Source organism: Corvus cornix, chromosome 11 (genome assembly GCF_000738735.6).
Source record: "Corvus cornix cornix isolate S_Up_H32 chromosome 11, ASM73873v5, whole genome shotgun sequence".
Lineage (NCBI taxonomy): Eukaryota > Metazoa > Chordata > Aves > Passeriformes > Corvidae > Corvus > Corvus cornix.
The window spans coordinates 13,953,365-13,972,645 of NC_046341.1; the positions used below are offsets into that span (position 1 = coordinate 13,953,365).

At 41.3% G+C, this 19,281-nt stretch overlaps 1 protein-coding gene across 1 annotated transcript; it reads left to right on the forward strand.

Annotated features, from left to right (window-relative positions):
- The first annotated feature begins 6,594 nt into the window (after positions 1 to 6,594).
- C11H16orf87 (chromosome 11 C16orf87 homolog) lies at positions 6,595 to 18,821 on the forward strand. Its single transcript, XM_039558464.1, has 4 exons — positions 6,595 to 6,780; positions 10,320 to 10,416; positions 12,613 to 12,795; positions 18,259 to 18,821. The coding sequence occupies exons 1-4, from the start codon at positions 6,715 to 6,717 to the stop codon at positions 18,375 to 18,377; spliced, it is 465 nt and encodes a 154-aa protein (XP_039414398.1). The 5' UTR covers positions 6,595 to 6,714; the 3' UTR covers positions 18,378 to 18,821.
- Positions 18,822 to 19,281: the final 460 nt, after the last annotated feature.

The window sequence follows — 19,281 nt, forward strand, 5'->3', positions numbered from 1 at the left end:
GTTCTCGGTGCCACGGAGGCGTCGCTGCCGCTCAGAGCCCGCGGTGCCGCCGCCTGCCCGCGCACAGAGCGCTCCCTTTGTCTGAGTGTGCTTTTCTGCTCTGGGTGTGGGAAGTGCGGCGTTCCCCACGCCGACTCTCCTCTGTCCGTGGGGAAAAGGCCGCCTGCGCTGGTTTCGCAGCCTGGCGTGGCTCTGGGAATGCGGCGCGGGGTGCGCGGTGGGGTCTGCGGGTGGGTCACCTGTTGCGGGGCTGCTGGAGAGCGGCTCTAGAGTCGGGCAGACAGCGAGGCTGAACGAGCGCCAGAGCCTTGTCCCTCACCCTGTCACTCTGCCAGGGGAGCATTTGCTCCTGATCCTTCCCTCCCGCAGGAACAAGCCGGTCCTCTTTCACAGTTTCCTCATTGTTTCCAGATGATGAAAATGTTTTTATCTCTCGGGTTCAGTTCAGCTTTCATAGCAAATCACTGGAGGTCTGCCATGAAATACAACAGCAGCAGAATTCAGGGAAGAGAGAGGTAAATGCTCTCTCCTTCTTGCTGCCCGTGGGGACGAGAAGGCCCTTTTTACCCGTCCTGCGTGCCCAGAAGAGCCTCCTTGTTTGTGCTCAGAGAGTGGAATAAGGGATCATTCAGTCAGGAATATTCCTATGACCTAATGTTACCTCCCTGAGTAAGAGCCTGGGCTGTAAATCAACCTTATTTGTGAATTGTTTTTGTAGAAGCTTCTTTTTACTTTCTTTTTCGTCACTTAGAGAGACTATGGCAAACCAGCTTCCTAATTTTAGGTGCCTAAATTAGATGGTTTGAGACTTGGGTTCTGTTCTGTTTTGGTTTTTTCCTCGGCTGATGAAGAGCAAGGAAGCTGCTTTTGCTGTGTTTGATTTTATTTCATTGCATACAATTATGTCTTGAGCCTTTTTTTGTCTTTACTATTTCTTCTTTCTAACAAGCTTCTGCTTGCCAGAGTGTTTAGTTTCACTAGTAATTTGCTCCAGTCCTTATTCTATTTCAAGTGCAATATTTCTCAGCACTTGCTCCGTGCTAATTTAAAAATAATTGCTGCTTGAGGATTTTAGTCAATTCATAGTTAACAAAATAACAGAGATGGGATGGTTTTTTGTGCTGAAGGAACATTCTTGAGGTAGTGCAGAAAACTCATTTGTTTTTGTTTCCAGTCATTGTACTGATTGTACTAAGAGCTTTTTCTTGTTTACTGTTCAGTTTGTGAAGGCCATGTGGAGTGTTTCTGACCCTGCTTGTCCTCCCTCCAAAATTCTGCCCACAGAATGACCCAATAGAGTGCTCTGTTAGAAATTCAAGTTCCAAGAAGTCCATTTTTGTTTACTTGAAGCTGCAGTAACTGTTGCAGGACATTGTATCTGATTTTTTTTTCCCCATATTTTAAACTTTTTTAACTTTTGAAATGTCAGGTTTTGGAGCCTGTATGTTTTGTCACATTACTTTTAAAGTTGTCATCAGTCATGTACCTGGAAAGCTGAGTGCTCTCTGAATCTGGCAGTTTGATTGATAATTAACAAACAGTGTCTTGGTGCCTTTTCTCTAGGTTTGATAAAAAGTAGTTCAGAAGAAAATACTTCAAGCTGTGGTAAGACATGTCAAGGTTGGATTTACCACAAAACCAGCCTAGATTTTATAGTAAGCTTTAATCAGATTACCTGAAATGTTCAAATTTTAAATTCTAATATTTACATTCAGTGTATACAAGTAGCCTTCCCAGGTATCTTAATTCAAGTGTATTTCATGATTCCTTAGAAATCAAGGTTGAAATGCTACCCAGATTATTAAAAGCAAAGTTTGGATTGTAATTTGGAAACACTAATTTTGCTGGGGGAAGAACACAAGTTAACCTTTGCTCCTGGTCCACACACAGCTGTTCCACCCCCAATCCATCCCCCAGAAACAGCTGGTGTAGCAGAAAGTGTCCAGCCAGCACTGCCCCCGTGTCTCTGATTGATCCCCCACAAGTAAAGGTACAGATCCCCTGACATCTCTGTTTCTGCTGGTGACAATCCAAGCAAGCCCTCAGACCTTGCTTGCAAATTTTATAAGGCTGCTGGTTAGTGTGTAACACAGGGCAGCCTTGGAATGAGGCTTGACACCTGCAAATGCACTTTGCACAAGCCAAAATGGTTTTAGTAAAACATTGGAATAAATATATGCAAAACTGGAATTCAATAGTCTGGTTAATTTCTTAAGGTTAGAAATGCACACAGGAAACAAATAGGATGAAATAAAGCCTTTCCATGGTAAATGCAATATGAAGTGGTGTTAGAGAAAATTATTTCTCTCTTTACACATGGTAAATGTATCTCCAAAGGTTATTTTAATACAGATGCTTTCCTGAAAGTAAATAGTGTAGGATGAACTTGCAATGTTGAGGCAAAGTTGTTCCTAAACAAATGTGCAAATCGTATGAACCCAAGTTTCAGACAAACTAGACATAGGAGGTGGAGAGTGCTGCTTACCAAGATCCTTTGATCTCCATGTTACATTCCATCTTTAGTCATAAAGACACAGGCTGGTTTTTTTGCAGTTATAAGAAGCTAAAAGAATGAATTTCGTATTGATGGTGCCCGGCTAGAGAACAACAGCAAATGTATAAATACATGGAAAGATAGATGGAGACTTGGAGAAATAAAGGTGATAAACAGACTAACAGCTGCTCTCACATGTTTCCATTCTAGCAGACCTTCAGCAAGCTGCTTTGCCATGAATAGTTGCATGGTTTAAACCCCATGATTACAATAATGACATGTGGTAACTGAGCATTCATTCTGCTGCTGCTGTTTCATTGAAATAAAGACACTAGATAGAAAACTGCTCTCAATAGCTTAAAATGCCAAAGTATTGTTAATGATATTTAGGAATCTTTGAGCACACTAAGTAAATGGAAACCACATAATGAAAACTAGATTTGTATAGACAAAAAGAGCAAGGTTTTCTGTATTCTGTGTTGTACGAGTAGAGAGGATGTTTTTTTCCTGTGGAGTACTGCTCATGGTAGCAGTTCAGAGTACAAGCAGCATTTTCAGAGAAATGACTGTTCCTACTGTTCTTCAAACTGAACATAAATCTTTAAGATTTGGTGCAAAGCTCAATGCAGTCCACTGCAAAAGTGCCAGTTAAGTGACTTCATATCTTAACGTTTAGCAACTCTCATTATCTCATGATAAGCAAAAAACAAAACAAAACAAAAGCTCAACCTCCTACCCCAAAACCAAATTCAGATGGAATGTTTAAAATAGTCTATTGAATTCTCTTCATAAGAACCAATTGAAAAGACGCTCTATGAAAATGTAAGGTTTTTGGTGAAAAGAAATTATTTTGTAGAAACCAAATGGTTCTGAACACCATGTGGATTTTAAAAGTTTCCCACAAAAAAGGCCTGATACGTGAGAATAAAATGCTGGAAGCCTTTTTTGGGGGAACAGTAGGTGCTACTGCCATTAAATAGTTTAAGTTATTGGTATTTTAAGAAAAGCTTTTTTAAAAAATCTGGGGCAGTGGCCCTTTGTTCTCAGGCAAGCTTTAATATGCTCAGCTGAGCTGGAGGCAGGAGCCAGCCTAAGCCTGGGCTTTCTGAAACCAAGAGGCATCAATGCTGAACAACATTTTGTATTAAAAATTGCTTTGTAGCTGGGAAACACTCAATATTTAGCTGTACTTGGACAGCGAAGCCAACATTTGTGCTGCTTAAATGTTGTTCTTACCCAAGTTCAGAGTAAAGAAATCTCAAAGGACTTTTTAGGCACGACTTTGATTCCTTATGAAAGGACTCAGAGGGGACTCAGATTACAGCTGCCCTGAAATCTACTGGTGAGAAGCACAGTAACATTATTAAGTATTACAAACTATTGTTATTATGAAAATTACCAAAATCAGAGTAATAAAATAGGATTAAAGCTTGTTTGTATAATCAATGTATTTTTTATATAGTACTTTCTTCTTGCCAGTTGAATATTATCACATTACAACTTCAATGCCTTCATGGTAACATTGCAAATATTATCATCTACCTCTTCCTATTATTTGTAATTTTGCTCTCATACATCCTATTCTTGTATTTTAGCTATAACTTAAGAATTCTCTAGATAGTACTTTGGCCGTGGAAAGAATAAAACCCCTGCTGATTATGGCTTCCTAATTAGGAAGTTGTAACTTAACCAGGATGTGTTTTATAACCTTTTTGACACAAGGTTGCACAGCACTTTAGGAATTTAATTTCTCAATTTGCTGTCAAAATTTTGTCAGCACTTTGAGGCTGACAGAGCCCAAGGCTGTCAGCTGTCCCAGGGGACACTGCAGGAGAGTAGGATGCTTCCAAATTGCTTGGAGTGGTGAGCAGAAATACAACTCAGGAGTGCATCTCTCTCCCACTCTAAAGTGGATTATATATGTGAATTGTTCCTACTTTTTGTTTCCTTGTAAAATTATAGTTGCACACCAAAATACTGCGATGTGCAGGCAGTTGATGTGTCAGGCAGTGATGGGCGAAACATCTCAGGCCGTTCAGCTTAGCTGGAGTCTGTGGTGACAACAGCCAAGAAAATAAGCCATCAGGTACTTACAAAGTCGTGTGTAGCTTTTGATGGGATAGAGAAATCGCATAACTTTCTTTATTTTCTATTTTAAATTGGTGTAAAACACATTTTAAGTGAGGCTTGGTCTTGCAAAGTGCCTCTCATTGACTCTGTTAAGAGAGAAGGTACCTGTACCCTTAAAAAGGTATTTGTTGTTTTTAATCTCAGTGCTGGATTAAACCTCTGAAATTGTGTAAAAGAAATAGTCCTGGACTTTCAGAACTCAAAACTAACGTGTTAAAAAATTAGAGTAACATGAAAAATACGTGTCTGGTAAATCAGTTTTCTAGATGGGAACTATCTTGTTCGCATTCAATAAGGAAAACATTTTTGTTTGTATGGAGTTGTTGAACAGCTGTTACTGACTATAAAGAAAAACAGGGTATTGTCACAGATCTCTGTGAGCTCTCTTGTATATTGATTAATTTATTTACTAGATACTGTTACTATACTCAGCAGAGCCCCCTGCTGTTTTAAATCCTCCTCAAATACCTTTCTATGTTTTGCTATGTCTGGGGCCTATCAGTTAAGGAAAAAAAATTAAAAATCCAAATGTAAACTCAAGGTCCTGGTTGCATGGATTTGGTGTGGATTCAGGAGTGAAATCTGGATGTTGTGCCTGCATAGAACACATCTGCATTTTGGCGGCAGTCAGAGTTTATATGGAAAATAAACCTGTCTTGTCTTTGTGTATCTCTGGAGAAAGACCTACGCCACTGGACTGGTATAGGCTGGAAACAATATGCAGGGAGAACAGGGAAACAAATCCACCCTCTGAGTCATAACTTAAATACTGAGGAGGAAAGAAAAAGGGCAAATAAGCCAGTCTAGTAACTGTGTACACAGCCAGAAACCACCACACACATGGGGAGCCTCAGCGCTCACAAGGACAGAGCAGGACGTTCTCATGCCCTGTGTGGGAACCAGGCTCAAGGCAGAGACTGGTGGAAGGGGAAGACAAAAAAACCAGGTTGTACTGGCACAGGAGAGGACATTGCAAACGATGTTTGATTCTTTATTCCTCATACTATATGGGAAGTAAGGATGGAGAGGGCTGGCATGACAATCTGGGGGATATTCGCTAGGACATAAATGCATCGATGTGTCAGAAATTCAGGCCCTGCTGAGATAGCTGCTCCTGTTGCTCTGGTCCTGATAGTGGTTTGGCAGTAGCATACTGCTGTCTGAGGGCATTGTACTCGAAAACATCCCATTTGTGAGCGTGACCCCACTCAGAGGCATGGCCACACACCCTGTTCTTGGACCACCAGGCTCCGAAAGGCACCAGTGCAGCAGGTGATAAACAACCCCCTCTGCTGCGGCTTGTCTTTTTCTGAATTGAGATGGAGACTAGAGAAATGGTGTTTGGTGCTTCCTGACGGCACGGACATTTCAGTCAGGCTCCCGCCAATGCCGGGCTCCCTCATTCTGGCTCCCCTCATCATTCCGGCTGCCCTCATCGTTCGGGGTCCCCTCATCATTCCGGCTCCCCTCATCCTTCGGGGTCCCCTCATCCTTCCGGGTCCCCTCATCATTCCGGCTGCCCTCATCATTCCGGCTCCCCTCATCGTTCGGGGTCCCCTCATCATTCCGGCTCCCCTCATCATTCCAGCTCCCCTCATCATTCGGGGTCCCCTCATCATTCCAGCTCCCCTCATCGTTCGGGGTCCCCTCATCATTCCGGCTCCCCTCATCGTTCGGGGTCCCCTCATCATTGCGGCTCCCTTCAACCCCCGGGCCGTTCCCAGCGCGGCCGCCAGGGGGCCCCCAGCGCCACCCGCGCGCAGCCAATCCGGCGGCGCGGGCGGGGTCGGCCGCTCGCGCGCGCGGGGATGGGCGGGGCTTGTCTTCTGTCGGGGGCGCGCGGGGCTCCTCAGGCTCCTCCCGCCGCCTCCTGCTCTGGCCGCCTCCTCCTGTTCGCTCCTCCCGCTCCTCTCGGCGGCTCCTCACTCCGCCCCTTCCCTCCCGCTCCGCTCGCCGGCTTCTCACTCCGCCTCCTTCCTCCCGCTCCTCTCGCCGGCTCCTCACTCCGCCTCCTTCTTCCCGCCGGCTCCTCCCGGGGCGGGCGGTGCTCCGGCCGCGGCCGTGTCAGCCTAGCCACGGCAGCAGCGAGCATGTCCTCCAGTAGGGCCAAGAAAGTGAAGATGGCCACCAAGTCCTGCCCGGAGTGCGACCAGCAGGTGAGCGGCTGGCGGCGGAGCGCTGGGCTGCGGAGGGCGGAGCGGGCAGACCGGCTCCGTGCGGCTGCGAGTCGATGTTTGTGTGAACTAGATGGTTGTTGCCTTTGCAGCTTTTGCATGGAATGTGTGTTGAGCACCGCGTCCCTCTGGAAGGGTAGTGGAGTAGTTGTATTGTGCTGAGAGGTTTCTGCGAGGCTGCAGAACCGCTTGTTTATGTGCTGGTGTTGTTTAGTAACTGTGCGATTTGTTAAAAATACAATGAACTGGGAGATTTATATAATGCAGTTTCCCCTTTGGATGACTAATGTGCCCAGGGATGGGCGGGAGGGGGCTCGGAGGTTTTGTTTTCTCATGGGGTGGTTCGGAAGCAGCGAAATCAAGACCTCTGGTGCAATTTGTGCCCTGTTCCCGAGTGCCCGCGTGAGCTGTTGGTGTCCCACTGCGGGTTCCTTGTGGGCACAAAATGGAGCTACTCACACGAGCGGCAGCTGCTTTGCACCGCTACCGTGTCAGGAGCTTGTCTCCATTTACTGGGAATGATGTGAGTATTAAAAGCAGGCGAGTTCGTTCCAGCGGAGCTCCGAACAATGGCCCGGCGCTGCAGCGGCGGCTGTGGGGCTCGGCCGAGGGGCAGCGCCTGTCACATGCGCTGCTGGGAACCTCGGCTCTGTTATGTGACCCTGGGAAGTCAACCCTATTCACTGGTTTAGCCATACTTAAAAAAAAATTAGAAGTCTCATATAATTTTTCTCTACTTGCATAACTTTAAAAAAAATCACATTATTTGTTCTGACTTGCATAGTTTTTACAGTGTTCCTACTCATCCTGGCACAGTTGGGAGTGCTGAGCTGTGTGTGGGCGTCCTTTCATGTTTTAACCAACAGATCAACCACTGCAAATGCACGTTAAGCACGTCACTGAAATACTATTTCTGAGAAAGAAATCGTGTGCCAAGTTCTGGTTATTCAGTTGATGAAAGGAGAAACGAAAATGAGTGAGAAGTCATATATGAGAGAGGTGGTGTTTTTGTTTGTTTTGGATTTTTTTAATAAGTGTAGTGAATGTCAAACTACTAACAATAAGTAAGCAAACATTGCAGGCTTTTTAAGCTGACGTGAAAACTTTCACTTTGTTCTGCACTTACATGCATATCATGTGTTTTAGTTTTTGTCAATGTAGATTTTCTGTTAGCAGCTCTTCTGTGGCTTACATGGATTTAATGTGCATATATGTTCTGCCTTGGCACACATTGCTCATAGGACCTTGTTTTCCACTGCCAAATACTTGAGAGGGAGCAAGGAACTAAAGCCTACAGTACAAATGAACCCTTTGCAGAATTTAAGGAAATTCTCATATAATTCTTAAGTGACTGTGTCCTGTACTGGTGTTTCTTAAATTCCTCCTTAAGCAAGGGCTTAGTATTTGTTAGTGATTTTTTTCACTAGAAGTGGCATGCATGGAAATATTTAGACAGCCACAATTTTGGAGCGAAATATTGAGTAACACTTCTTAGACTTTAAAATATTTTTCTGTTGTAATTTAGATAAAATGCCATATTTCAATATTTTAACAACCAAAGCATAGCCCCGTTAAACTAGAGAGCCTGAAGTACTTGCAGTCAATCTGAGGAAATAATTATCACTTCTTAATTTAGCATCAGGTAAAATGTCTTGTATGAGAAAATTTCCTTTTTGTTAGGAAAACGTTAAACAGCGTGAAATAGTGTTTACTACGTTAATTATGTTACAGGATGTTACCAGTGTGGGTCTTCAAAGGATAACCGATAGGTTTCAGTGATAAACCCCTTCCCCCAGACCCCCACCCTCAAATGGTGCACACCCCTCCCTACATGCTAAACCTGTAACACTAGAACAGTATTGTTCTGTTAAACACAGCTGAGTTCGTTGAAAAATACTGACTCTGTTCCAATCCCCTGGGGTGGCTTTGCCAAAGTTTTTTTTTACAACAAGCCTGGAAACGTCATTATTGGAGAGACCCAAGTGTTCAAAAACGGATTTAGCTGGAACTCTGTATCACCTTAAGAACACACACAAATTATCTTCTGGATAGTAGGACTTTAGTACTGTTACACTGACGTATGAACAAGGAAACAAGTGTGCACGCGAGTCTGCTAAATTCTGACCTTTAAGGTTCAATAAACCTCTGTTGGACTTGTTTTTATTATGTCAGTGTCTCCATAAAGGGAATTAAAATCTCTAGTTCTGTAAAACCTGTATCAAAAAGTCTCTCTGTAAGCTTTTTGTAGGGTGAAGTGCAGGAGTTCAGATGTGCTACAGAAAGCAAAATAATTTATTTATTCTGAGTAGCAGTTAAGTTCCCCTTTACAAATTCACATACAAATTTGGCAGGGCTTTTTGAATCAGTAGAACTTTGGAACTTGGTGCTTCTCCATGTCTGGTTAAATTGAGGAGGCAGTTGTGGTTCTGTGCTCCTGTTTCAGTGGACATTGGCAAACTTGTAGTGACCTGTCTTAAAGAATTGCATTTGTGAAATTACCTCCTGCCTTTTTTTCCCCCCACTGTCATGCTTCAGCATGACTCCACTTTAATGTGTGTTATTTAATCTCTTCCAGATCTCTGCCTAAACTTGCTTTGATTTGTGTTTTCAGTCTTAAACCTAATCAAAGCAACATGGTGTATTCCTTAATACTCTAAAAGATCTCAAAAGATCTTGGTACTAAGGTAATGAGGTTTGTAGTTTATCAGTGTTGCTTTTTTAAAATTGCTAAGTGGATTTTTGTTATTTTTCATACTAAAAGTGGGATTTCTTGTTTTACATTGTCATTTTCTGGGGGAGCATGCTGCTGCTGTCTGCTTAGCTGATCAGAGGCACTGTATTCTCTGAAACTCCTGGGCCTGCAGTCAGTTCTTGTCTGGCTGGGCTGAGTTATTTGCATTTTGAATTAACGAGGTTCTTCTGTACCCACCCGGCCTTGTCTGCAGCGCTGTGGCAGTGTGCTACAAATGCATCTGTTTTGCTTCAGGCTCTATTGTGCCTCTAAAGCTGCTCCTGCTCTCTAAAGGAGCTGCTTTCAAATGCTTCTGAAAGTGAATGCATTCACAACGTAGGGTTTAACTCATAAATTTTTTTTTTCCAAGTAAATAGAGGAAGCAAAACTGGAAATGTCTGACTGATTTGACTGCTGATATTTGAGAGCTCTGAAGAGAAATTGTAATTCTATTTTAATTCAGCCTTCCTTTAATGCTCTCTACTTTCCCCCACCCCCTTCCTGCCAGTCTGGGGAAAAGTAGTGCAAAGCAATCACAACAGCTGTACATTTCAAGCTTGATTTTTAACAACTGCATAAAGAAAAAGCTTGGTGAGTGATTTACAGCCAAATCTGGTTTTACTATGTTTAAATACAGTAACAGTACAGGCCATAGTTTGCAGTACAGACTGAGTTTGAAGAGTTATCTCTGAGGACAAAATGTGAGTTACTAAGTGTGTTTTTTCTTCATGGGACAGGAGTTTTGTCATAATTTGCAATTATCTGAAAAATCTGTCTTTTGTTTTCCCAGGTTCCTGTTGCATGTAAATCATGTCCCTGTGGCTACATATTTATCAGTCGAAAACTCTTGCATGCTAAACGTGCTGAGAGATCACCACCCATCACAGGTAATATTTACAGAGTGGGGGAGAAGGGGGGCAACAGTTCTTTCCCCTTATTTCCTGGAGGCAGAAGATAGTGTTTTACTTCTCTGTGTAAATTGACTGTTGTCAGTTCACTTTCCCATAAATTTGTGCATGGTAGACTTCGAATATGTTAATTTTTCTTGAATCTTGAGGAGGGGGAAAGCCGGTATTTTCAATCTTCCTTTGTACTTGTGATGTTGGCATTTATTCTGTGTATGTTCTAGGGGCACACATTGATCACTATGCAAAATAACCCCTTAGAGAATGGTTTGTGTTAATCCTGTTTTGAAACTAAATGTGTAGAGGTCCCAAAAGGATCTGATTTCAGAGTACATGCTGATTGAAGCTGGGTTTTCAGAAAATAAAAAATCAGTCATAATGTTTAATCTAAAACTGGGTGGGTCTTGCTTCTCTCTCCATGATTAAATTAAATAGTGCTTTTTTTGTGCCTAACTTGTGTGTCTTTTGTTGATGGACTCAGTAAGAAGTCAGTTGAATGTGCATTGTGGCATGAATAGCATTCTCTTTGTGTTCGTTTTTATCACTTTCTCCAGTAGTAGGAATTAGTCAGAACAAGAGCCTGACAGGGAAGATATATATATTTTAAAAAACCCAAAACAAACAAACAAAAAAAAAAGACAACAAAAAAACCCCCACAAAACCTGACCAAAAACCAAAAAAACAAGCAACCAAAAAAAACCCTGACCCAAACCCAACAAATATCTGATCTATAATATCTACTTTTTAAAATCATGTATCAGACCTACAAAATGGAAGTCAGCTATTTGATGTTTTGTATCAATGTTTTGAAGGATAGTTGTAGATTACCACTTGTAGGAATTAGGTGACATTGTGCTGACAACTTTCAAGGTAGAGGAGGTTAAGAAATGTCTGTGGTAGGTTGGAAGTGTTGGTCAATTTTCTTTCCTCTTCCCCCTTTTTTGGTAAAGTAGTTACCAAATAAAGCTGAAGGCCATAATCTGGTTGTATAATTCAACTTTGTACAGAGGAAATGCACCAGTTGAGGCAAAATGAATATATGCTGGGGGCCATCCTGCTGGAAAGCAGCTCTAGAAAGTGCTTTTTACTGTGAGTGTGACCAAGCACTGGCACAGGTTGTCCAAGAGGTTGTGGAGTCTCCATCCTTGGAGGTACTTAAAAGCCTTCTGGATGTGGTCCTGGGCAACTGGCTCTTGGTGTCCTTGTGTGAGTAGGGGTTGGACAGGTTGGTCTGCAGAGGTTTCCCCCTTCTACCTCACCCTGGCTGTGACACTGTGAAATGCAGGTTCTGTATTAGCATTAGTGACTGGACCTTGCTGTCCAGCTTGTACAAGATTAATGGGACAGCTGCAGCCAGAAGAAATCAGTTCCCCAGAGAGATACAGTAGGAGACTGTGTATGTCTATATTGTGCTCCTAAGGTAACCACAAATTCTAGAAAATGTTGTTTCTGTATTTTCAGCAGTATGGCTACTGCAGAGTGGTGCTGCAGCCTTGCAAATGTGCAGCTAATCCATGAGTGTGCTGTGGTGACTGTACTATTTTTGGCACCCAAGCTCATTAATTCATACTTAACTTCAGATAAAACTCATGTAAACACTCTTTTCTTTTAATGACTTCGGTGTTTAGGAAAACAATACACCTGTTCTGCATTGACCATGAGAAGGCCTTGTCATAGGCTGGGTGTGGTGGGACACGTACACTGTGTTTTGTGGCATTTACTGGCAGCACCGTTGACTCACCATTTGATTTGTCTGAGCAGCAGCAATGATTTCATTGTTAGTGTCAAAAGAAGCCCAGGTGCTGTGGTGTTTGCTGTATGATAAACTTTTCCTAGTGGAACAGATACAATGGGCTGTCTTAAAGGCTGTGATGTGTGCAGTTTGTGTTCCCATCTTATTTGGGAAACAGCTTCTTGTGTACCAGCAAACATCTCATGCTGCAAAATGCATTTGAAGTAATTAAAGGCTTGATCCTTGTAACTAAGAAGTGAAGCGTCCTTCTGGATCTGACACCTTAATTTCTGCATGGATATCATGCAGATGCAATTGTTCTGTAAAGGTATAGGCATCTGACCACTTTAAAGGAAAAAGTTAATTTGTGGGGTAAGCATTAAGAATAAATTAAGAACAAAGGTGAAAACAACCCTGGATCATGCCATTTCTGTTCATTTGCACAGAAAACAAGAGTGAGGCCAAAAGGAGGCGGACAGAGAGAGTTAAGCGAGAGAAGATAAATTCTGCAGTAAATAAAGATTTAGAAAACCGAAAAAGATCCAGGTCTAACAGCCATTCAGATCATAGCAGACGAGGAAGAGGAAGACCTAAGAGTGCCTCAGCGAAAAAGCACGAGGAGGAAAGAGGTATGAATGCTGGAGAAATGTTTGTTGGATTTTCTATTTGTATCTTTTTTAAATCAGTAAACCTTTTTACCATTCAAACCATTTAACTAGACTAGTTCAGCCAGTACCTGATACCTTAATGTGGGGAAGGAACTGTTTTGCATCTGTAGAGACCTCTGGTTTTATGTTTCAGTGTCTGATAAAACTAACTACAAAGATCTAAATCTGTATTTTTAGCCACTGTATCAAGTTTCAACATGTAGGTTAAAAGCCATTGGATAAGTAGGTTTTTTACTTTGTGTTGGTTTGGTTTTTTTTTTGTTGAGGTGCTCCTGCTCTATATCACAAGGACAAACCATATAATGGTATCTGTTGTCAGAAAGGGGATTAGGATAACTGGATTACTTTAAAAGTTTCTTGAAACCTTTTGGAGGGTCAAAGTAAAAAAGGCATCTTGAATCACTACTATGACCTGAATTTTGGTCCTGTGTTTCTAGAGGAAAGAATGCCTCCTTGCCTATATAGGGTTCCTTGGTGACCTGCTGTTTTTAATCATTATACACTAAAGAGGCTGTTACATGACTAGAGTAATTCTAGAACCACTCAAGAGTGTAACTGTCGCTTAGGGTTCCTCTTGTTTTAAGACCCTATTGACATTGCATTTTCTAGCTGTGTTTTTGGAGATAGTAATTTTAGATGTGAATTATGAATCCAAAACTTAGCATGGACTTAAAAAGGAAGACAGATAAAAGGGGAATAACAAGACTTCATACAAATATTCAAAAGATACTGTTCGTAAAAACTCCTGAAGCCTTGAAGTATATGTTATGGCATAACTCAGAAATGCAATTATTTTTTCCCTTCCACCTTACAAAAAAAAGGGTGTTGATCCATGTTGAAAATTCCTTTAATTTCTGACTTTTCAAAGCCAATTTTGTTATCTCTGCTGTTTAATGTAAAACTTCCTTAATGTTTCTTTAATGTAAAAACCAAGTATAAATTTGGATTTGTTGGAGGTTTTTAAGTGTTTTCAATGTGGGAAGAGGAGGTGGAATTTCATTTCTGTATATTGTCCAGATGGCAATTGTTTTACTGTAATAGAAATGTACTTGTAGTACCTAATCTCTTCACTATTGCACAGAATTTAATGATGTGTATAGCTTCCCTATTTGTTACTGACCCAAGCTGGACTTTGTCTGGTAGCTTTAGGATCCTATCTAGGCATTTAATTTCCAGTCTAGTTCACAAACAGCATTGGTTTTAAAATTCCAGCAAGCTTGGGTTGCCCTATAAAAGTGAATGTTCCTTTCTGTCCCCTGACAAAGACCAAAGCAACCTAAGCAACCAAAGGAAAAGATTAATTCTCTTTAGACATGTTTTATAGTTTCCAAAAAGCAAGAGTTTGACAGCAGGAGGGATATTTAGAGAACATATTTTCCTATCCAAAATTAGGCTGAATGTTTCTAACCTCTTGCTGCAGACTCTGAAGTGTGAGCATACACCAATGCTTTGAGGTAGAAAACTCAGGTAGAGATATGGATATAGTGGGATCTTTGCATAAGAGTGTGCGTGGTGTGCCTCTTCTTGGTGTTTTTTTAAAGTTGAATCTCACTTGATAAGGTTGCCTTCCTCTTCTTGTGCTGTTTTTACCATCTCCTTTACTTGATCTTGTGATGGCTGTTTCTTCCTCAGCCTCTTGTGCAGAGCTGGTGCAGGGATTGGCCTCACACCTGTTTGTCATAGTCTTTGCTCCAGTACAGCACATCTTATTGTTCAGGAGAAAGTAGGCTTACAATATTTTCTTACTTCTGAGTTCTGGTTATGTCAGACTATAGTGTGTTTAGACCACCATAGCGATTATCAGGCAGAATTTAAAAAAAATTATATATAAGGCTGTCATGGCTATAAAAACAAATTCAGCAGGGAACTCATCCTTTTGTAAGTAGTTACTAAAATAGGTTTACACTGACCTCTCCCTTTTCGAGTTGCATACAAAATTGATACTACTATGTGCGGAGTAATTAGTGGGAATTGTAGAAATATTATTCCTTTACCACACCTGCTGCTTGATAGTGTTGTGTATTATTAAGCAACTGTAATTCTACTAGAGTTAAGGTGGTTTTTGTGTGAGTGGTTGCTAGTCCTTGTAGCAGCGTGTCTAGTGTTGAAAGCCAGCTCTGGAGTGCAAGATGTCAGCTTAGTGTGTTAGACTTTCAGTATCTTATTTCCTTGCCTGTTGTATGTCTCTAGGATATTTTGGGTACATGTTACTTGCCACAGAGGTTGTGCTGTCCTTTTGCCCCAAAGACTTGAAAAGAAGCCACTGCTTGCATGGGTGTTTAAACAGTTGGTTCCTAACGTATTTGTAAATGGAAAAACAGGCAGACAAAAAACACCTCAGTTGTAATAACATGTAAGAACAGATTATCTGTACATTTGAAGACCATCTAGCTCTGAAAATTTCCTTCCTGAAGACCCTCATGACATCTGTAGCTTTGCTTGTCATGCTCTTCCATACACAGTGTGCTTGTTCCCAGTTATGTCTGTGCCTTTGAGTGGTTCTTTTGTGTCCTTTGTGACTGGCTCATATTAGAGCAAAGAGCTGCAGCAATTAAGAAGAATAGAATAATCAAAAAGGCTTTTTTAAACAAGCTATTTTCCCTGCTATTGCAGATTTAGCAAGAAGGAATGGAGGGGGAGGAAAGAGGAAGCAGATGTAGATTGAGGGGATATGGCAGTACTGGGACCAGAAAAATCATCCTGTCATACGTTTCAGAGCCATGTGATGACCCTGGGATATAGGAACTTCTTCCTTTAGGCTTGGCTTGTCAAAATTGTCACTCAATTTCTTTGTCAGATGTACTACAATGTATTTTGAAAATACAAACGCTCCATAATAATTTGACTCTGATTTTGTTGTGGGGGTGTGTTCTTTGTTTTACTGTATGGGACTGTGACACACAGCTAGATTGGTTCCCAGACTGCCTTGTTATCTGGGTAATACCCCTGATTGTATTAAAGCAAACAAAAACACTTGTATGCTGGAGGAAGTGGTCTTGGTTATTCTGAAAGAGGTTACCAGCAAGCAAGCCTCAGTAAGTGTAGTCTGTAGACTTGCTGAAGCAGACTTGTTACTTAGCAAGACAAATCTTCATAAAGGTATATACATACATTTCAGTATCCTGATAAAACTTAAGATGAATACATTTTCTTGATGCAAGTTTTCTTTTTCCAGTAATTTTCAGCTGGATTACTCGAACATTTGCTTGCCCAGTGTGCATATTTGAAGTAACTTGCTACCTTGAAAAATGAATCCATACAAAATTTGTGAAGGGGGAGGTCCATATGTGATTTACACATAGTCACTGTTCTAAGGGCTGTGGTATAAGTGAGTTGCAGGAGATCTGGGGGTGCAAGAGATGTGCTCCAGAAAAACTATTTTTGCCTAAATAGCCTCTCAGTTGTATAACAAACCCCTTAGTATTCAATGTCTTACTATCTTACAGAAACACAATACCATTTTTCTTTTGCTCGTAATAGAAAAATGAGTCAGAACTCCTCTCAGATAAGACTAAAGTGGAAAGTTTTCAGAGTGTGTGTCTAAGTTGTGGTATCCTATGACTAGTGTGTGATAAAATGTCATGCAGCTGTGAGCTCTTCACTTGTTACTGATGAGAACTACAATTGTCCTGAGAGTGCATGAAGCTTGCACACCTGTTAATCCCTGATACCAAGATTTGAGTAAACTGAAGTCTCTCAGGATAAGGCTGATCTGAGAGGACAGGGAGGAAGGGAAACTGAGAAGTCCACAGTCTGTTAACAGCAACCAGGGCGTGGTACAGGGGGAGTATTTTTAATTTTGCTGGGTGCTGATATATTCAAGTTGTGGCTGGATTCGTTTGGATCAGGAAGCATGAAACAAGGGGTGGGGCTTAGATATGAAAATAGAAGAGGTTAATGTGGAATAACCAGTGTGTGTAGTGTCTGTGCTCTGAAAACTCCCTGCACTGTTAATTTTTAAATGGTGAGAGGGAGGAAGTGGAGCAACCCAGAGTGTACATACAGAAACTGATTTGTCTTAAACTGTGGGGTAGGACTTGCAGCGAAATTCGGTTTCAAACTCATTTCAAACTCAGTACACTAGAGGATATTGTCTTGCATAGCCAGGAAGTCAGCAAAAAGCTGGTTTCTGCTATTTCTGTATCAGTATTATGTCAGAACACAGTGGCAAAGGATTTTTGAGGTTTTACCACATAGTTGATTAGTACAAGCACTTGTGGAAGGCAGTCTGCTCGAATTCTCTCCATAGCTGTAACACAAATGTTGCCTACTCTAAAACCATTGTTATGAATGTGAGCGTTGAAGGCTGTGTGGGTAGGTGGAGATAGGAGATGCTGGTGTCTTTTTTCCTCATGGTGCTTTCCATTATTTTCTGGCACTGCCTTTTCTTTGGCTTTCCCATGCTAGTTTAGGTGTCTTGGTGGAGCAGTTGCCCGAGTGAACATGTGTGACTGTGTGTTAGTGAGACAGGGGGGTAATGAGTCCAGGCCACTGTGGAACCTGGATTGGAGATGGAGTTCCACAGCTGAAAGCTCTGAACATACTTCTCTCTTCCTTGTGTTTGCAAGTCTGGTATTCTGTTGACAAAACTGTTTCTTTGTTGGCTTTATTTTCTTAACAATGTGTGTCAGCAACCTGTGGCTAGCTAAACTGGGATAGAACTACTCATGATCTGGAGGAGGTGGTATTTATGAAAGTGGTATTTCTCAAATTGTACTATTTTATGAATTTTTGTAGTGCAACGTAGTTTATTTGAGCACTGCAGTATGTAAACTTTTTGATGGCTTCCTGTTGTGTGTCTGTGGCATTGAAGCAAGCCAACATCAGCAGAGGGAACTCACGGGCTTTTACTTGCTCAGTGCGGTGTTAGCATTGTTCTACAGCTGGGATAAGATGGAAAGTCTGTAGTGTAGAAAGTCCAGAAATGTGCATGATGATAAATTTGGAGCCTGACTTCGTCCAAGTATCTGCTCTTTGGCCTTTGACACTGCCATTAAACTCTCAGGTTTCTTTCATGTAGTTGTAAAGTAAGGGGGCAAACGTTGTGTTTAATGAGGATATTGTAAAATAACTTTGTTTCTTGGATGGAAGGTGTTCATGTGAAAGAAAAAAACCCAAACCACTAAAACCAAAAAAACCTGAAGGAACACTTGAATACGTGTTTATCTTTATGTTAGCGACTCATTCTTCCTTCATCGTTAAAGAAAAGAAATTAATTCATGGTTGGCTGACTCATTCTGTGGCTCTTCCAGCACCTTTGTGTGCGTCCATTACTTCCTCCTCTTTCTCACTCCCTTTGTGCATAGGAGTTGATTGTCTAACTTCTATTCCACTACTTCACATGATTTATTAATTTCTGTGTAACTTGCATTAACGTCAAATAATGGTAAAAGCTTCTAATAGTGACTTTTTTTTCTTCTACAGAGAAACAAGAAAAAGAAGTTGACATGTATGCTAACCTTTCAGATGAAAAGGCCTTCGTATTTTCTGTGGCCTTGGCGGAAATAAACAGAAAAATTATCAATCAAAGACTTATTCTGTAACTTGTGAGCACAATCTGGTGCAGTTTTATGCAGGATGGCTAGCAGATTTCCAAGGTGCCGTGGACTCTCGGAAAGTGTGTTGTCTGCACCAACAACGACCACAGCATTTCCTGTTAAAATTCTACTCCTGGTCTTGGAAATCAAATTCTGTCTCTACAAGTCAGAAAGAAAGTGGTCACAAGATTGTGCTGTGAAAAATCAGAAAGCAGATATGTTTTACGCCTTGAAGACAAATGCTAGACAAATGCACAGAGAGACTGCACCCATTCCAGAGCACTTCTTTTGAATTTGCTGCCAGAAATGCAATATTTTAAATATTTTCAGAAATAAATGATTTTCCTTTAAAATTATATATTTCAGATTTTTCAACTATATTGCAGTTTACATATGTACAGTTCACATAACTTTTTAATAAATTGATATTCCAATATTTTATTGAACTGAGAATTAAGTGTATTTGTGATACTCAGGGTGTGTTGGTTTTAATCCTCTTACAAATCTGGTATTCATGCTAGGTATGACTTCAGTTTTACATTTTTTAATAGGTGTGATATAATTCTGGTAGGAAGAAAGTTAAAGTGGTTTAATGTGGGGGGATTATTTTGTTAGACAAGTTCATATTATTTATGAATTATCTCTAGAAAATAATTTCTTGCTACATAGAGCTGTTTTTTAAAAATCATATACTTCGAGGGGGTCAGACTCCTGAAGTTTGAGAGCCAAGCACTTGTTTTGTAACAATTACTTGCTGAATGTCTGCCTTGTCCGGCTGGTGTGTTCTTGTCCCATACTCTTTCTTGGCCCATTATTTACTGGAGAGGGAGAGAAGGAGACACCAGAAATGTAGATCTGCAGTTGGCATCTTGTGACGGGTATTTCCAAAACACGAGGATGTGGTGACTCC